This window comes from Mizuhopecten yessoensis, unplaced genomic scaffold (assembly GCF_002113885.1).
Source record: "Mizuhopecten yessoensis strain PY_sf001 unplaced genomic scaffold, ASM211388v2 scaffold1707, whole genome shotgun sequence".
In the NCBI taxonomy this organism is placed as follows: domain Eukaryota; kingdom Metazoa; phylum Mollusca; class Bivalvia; order Pectinida; family Pectinidae; genus Mizuhopecten; species Mizuhopecten yessoensis.
Genome location: NW_018404181.1, coordinates 222,856 through 227,000, shown reverse-complemented (window position 1 = coordinate 227,000; position 4,145 = coordinate 222,856). Strand labels below are relative to the sequence as shown.

The following is a 4,145-nucleotide window of genomic DNA, read 5'->3' as shown; positions in this document are numbered from 1 at the left end:
CTTGACTGCGACACTGTCAACCGGCGACCGGACTTTCGTCACTTGTGCATATGAGGGAGCAGCCACGTCCGTGCTCTCCACTATCCTCCTAGCCTCGGGGAAGGAGACATTTCGGGTAAATTTGACCCGCAATATCTCTCTCTCGCGATTCCAGGCAGGACAGTCTCGAGACGAAGCAGCATGCTTTCCCTCACAATTAACACAACGCAGGTTGGCAATATCACAGTCGCTTTGGTCCTCATGACCTTCACGACCACAGTACTGGCAAACGGTCTTCCGCCTACATCTTTTTTCATGATGTCCGTACTTCTGGCAGTTACGGCATCTTAATGGATTAGGGATGTAGACGGAGACACTGCACCTTTGGTAACCAATCACTACGGCCGAAGGTAGTGATGGGGTAGCAAAGGTCAGTACAAATGTGTCTGTTGGAACCAACTTGTTGTTCTTCTTGGACAAAATCCGTCGCACCTCAGAGACTGGGATCTCCTCCTCCTGGAAGTACTCCAGTATGGCGGCATCAGCGTCATTACGCAGGGCGGGGCATCTGATTACCCCCTTGCTGCTGTTTAGTGATGGATGTGCTTTCACTATAACACTGATACCTCCAAAACTGGTGGTACCCAGTAGGTTAATCGCCTGTTGTTTGCGAAAAACTTCGATTAGGAGATCGCCAGATCCCAAAGGTTTGACGGACTTTACGTCCCCAGCTATTCCTTTTATACCCTTCCTCAACAGAAGAGGAGACAATGTTGCTGCAGTTTTTCCACTAGTGGTTGACGACATGATGATGAATTGTGGGAATGTGGTAGTTGTAGGGTGTTTTTCTGTGTTTTTTTCATTACCCATGTATGTTTATTAATTAGTTCACTGTCTGTGTCCCCGCCCGCCCCGGAGCCCAACAAGGGGACACTAATATCAGCGCGGATATCCAGCGCCAAAGTGTCAGGGATACACAAAGTAGTATACTCGTAAAAGTATACATAACGAGTATATATATTACCCGGAAGAGCATACTCTCGCGATTGACCCTAAGCCACCGCCTTCTTGGAAGTATGTAAACCAAGGGCTCGGCGTGACCAGCCGATTGGTGATAGAGGGCCCATACCACCTCTCGACTTCCCAGAGTCCGAAGCCAAAGTAGTATGTTGCAGAAAGTCGGATCATGTCTCCCTCCAATCCAGAGTTCATCAGTGATTCCGACCCCTGCTCAACCACCAGGATCTTCTTCCCCCAGGAATACGAGACGCAACCCACGGCAAACAGGTTGGCTCAAATTGGAGCTACTGTGAAAGCCTTCTGCTACGTTGACGCCCAGCGCGCGACAATCACACCCCCGAAATGATCACATACGCACTGAGCACCAATGTACCCAGCCTCGGGACGTGGACCCAGCTTTCTTGGAGACCTAGAGAGCACACTAGATACCACACTTAACAGTGGACACTCAACACCACACTTAACAGTGGACACTCAACACCACACACAACAGTGGACACTCAACACCATACACAACAGTGGACACTAACCAGTGGACACACAACAATGGACACACAACAGTGAACGCTCAACATCAAACATAACAGTGGACACACAACAGTGGACACTCAATGCCACACTCAACAGTGGACACACAACATTGGACACTCAATAGCACACACAACAGTGGACACTCCCCAGTGGACACACAACAATGGACACACGACACCACCCACAACAGTGGACACACAACAATGGACACTCAATACAACACACAACAGTGGACACACAACAGTGGACACTCAATAGCACACACAACAGTGGACACTCACCAGTGGACACACAACAATGGACACACGACACCACACACAACAGTGGACACACAACAATGGACACTCAATACCACACACAACAGTGGACACACAACAGTGGACACACAACAGTGGATACACAACAGTGAACACACAACGTGAACACTCAACAGTGGACTCTCAACAGTGGATACACAACAGTGGACACACAACAGTGGACAGACAACAGTGACACACAACAGTGGACACACAACAGTGGACACTCAATACCACACTCAACAGCGGACACACAGCAGTGGACACACAACAGTGGACACTCAATATCACACACAACAGTGGACACTCAACAGTGGACACACAACAGTGGACACTCAACACCATACACAGCAGTGGACACACAACAGTGGACGCTCAATATCACACACAACAGTGGACACTCAACAGTGGACACACAACAGTGGACACTCAATACCACACTCAACAGTGGACACTCAATACCACACACAGCAGTGGACACACAACAGTGGACACTCAACACCATACACAGCAGTGGACACACAACAGTGGACCCTCAATACCACACACAACAGTGGACACTCAGCAGTGGACACACAACAGTGGACACTCAATACCACACTCAACAGTGGAGCCTCAATACCACACACAGCAGTGGACACACAACAGTGGACACTCAACACCATACAGAGCAGTGGACACACAACAGTGGACACTCAACACCACACTTAACAGTGGACACTCAACACCACACACAACAGTGGACGCTCAACACCACACACAACAGTGGACACTCAACACCACACACAACAGTGGACACTCAATAGCACACACAACAGGGGACACTTACCAGTGGAGACACAACAGTGAACGCTCAACATCAAACATAACAGTGGACACACAACAGTTGACACTCAATACCACACTCAACAGTGGACACACAACATTGGACACTCAATAGCACACACAACAGTGGACACTCACCACTGGAGACACAACAGTGAACGCTCAACATCAAACATAACAGTGGACACACAACAGTGGACACTCAATACCACACTCAACAGTGGACACACAACAGTGGACGCTTAATATCACACTCAACAGTGGACACTCAACACCACACTTAACAGTGGACACTCAACACCTCACACAACAGTGGACGCTCAACACCACACACAACAGTGGACACTCAACACCACACACAACAGTGGACACTCAATAGCACACACAACAGTGGACCACAACGTGAACACTCAACAGTGGACCCTCAATACCACACACAACAGTGGGGACACACAACAATGGACGCTCAACACCACACACAACAGTGGACACTCAACAGTGGACACACAACAATGGACACACGACACCACACACAACAGTGGACACACAACAATGGACACACAACATCACACACAACAGTGGACACACAACAGTGGATACACAACAGTGAACACACAACGTGAACACTCAACAGTGGACCCTCAATACCACACACAACAGTGGACACACAACAGTGAACACTCAATACCGCACTCAACAGTGGACCCACAACAATGGACACTCAACAGTGGACACACAATAATGGACACTCAACAGTGGATACACAACAATGGACACTCAACAGTGGACACACAACAGTGGACAGACAACAGTGACACACAACAGTGGACACACAACAGTGGACATTCAATACCACACTCAACAGTGGACACACAGCAGTAGACACACAACAGTGGACACTCAACACCATACACAGCAGTGGACACACAGCAGTGGACACACAACAGTGGACACTCAACACCATACACAGCAGTGGACACACAACAGTGGACACTCAACACCATACACAACAGTGGACATACAACACCACACACAACAATGAGCACTCAACTGTGGACACTCAACATCACACTCAACAGTGGACACACAACAGTGGACACTCAACAACGTACTCAACAGTGGACACACACCAGTAGACATTTAACACCATACACAACAGGGGAGGTAGTGCAGTTAACTGGTACAGAGTGCCTTGTGCAATATTGTTTATAAGTGAAGGAACTGCTGTAAGTCATCCCAGTAATAAGTATACTGGAGGTATTAAAGTTTATAATTTCATATTTGGAACTCTGACATGTCTGAAACATCAAACAAGTCGATAAGATCGATTTTGCAAAAGGTTTTACATGTGTACATCTATAATCGAAGCTTTTGACAAAAGTGGAGTTTTCAATGTCCTTTGCGACAATCCAAAAGGGTACTTGTCGTTCTACTAGTGGATCTTGTACCTGTAAGATCCACTAAGGTAGTCTCTATTCGTTATCAGTTATATCA

The 4,145-nt window shown here is 47.7% G+C and overlaps 1 protein-coding gene across 1 annotated transcript in view; it reads right to left on the bottom strand.

The window, feature by feature from the left end:
* LOC110466829 overlaps positions 1-786 on the bottom strand; it is a 6,058-nt gene extending 5,272 nt beyond the window's left edge. The window contains exon 1 of the mRNA XM_021523601.1: positions 34-786. Within this exon, the coding sequence (XP_021379276.1) occupies positions 34-786 (753 nt within the window). The remainder of the gene's footprint in view (positions 1-33) is intronic.
* Positions 787-4,145: the final 3,359 nt, after the last annotated feature.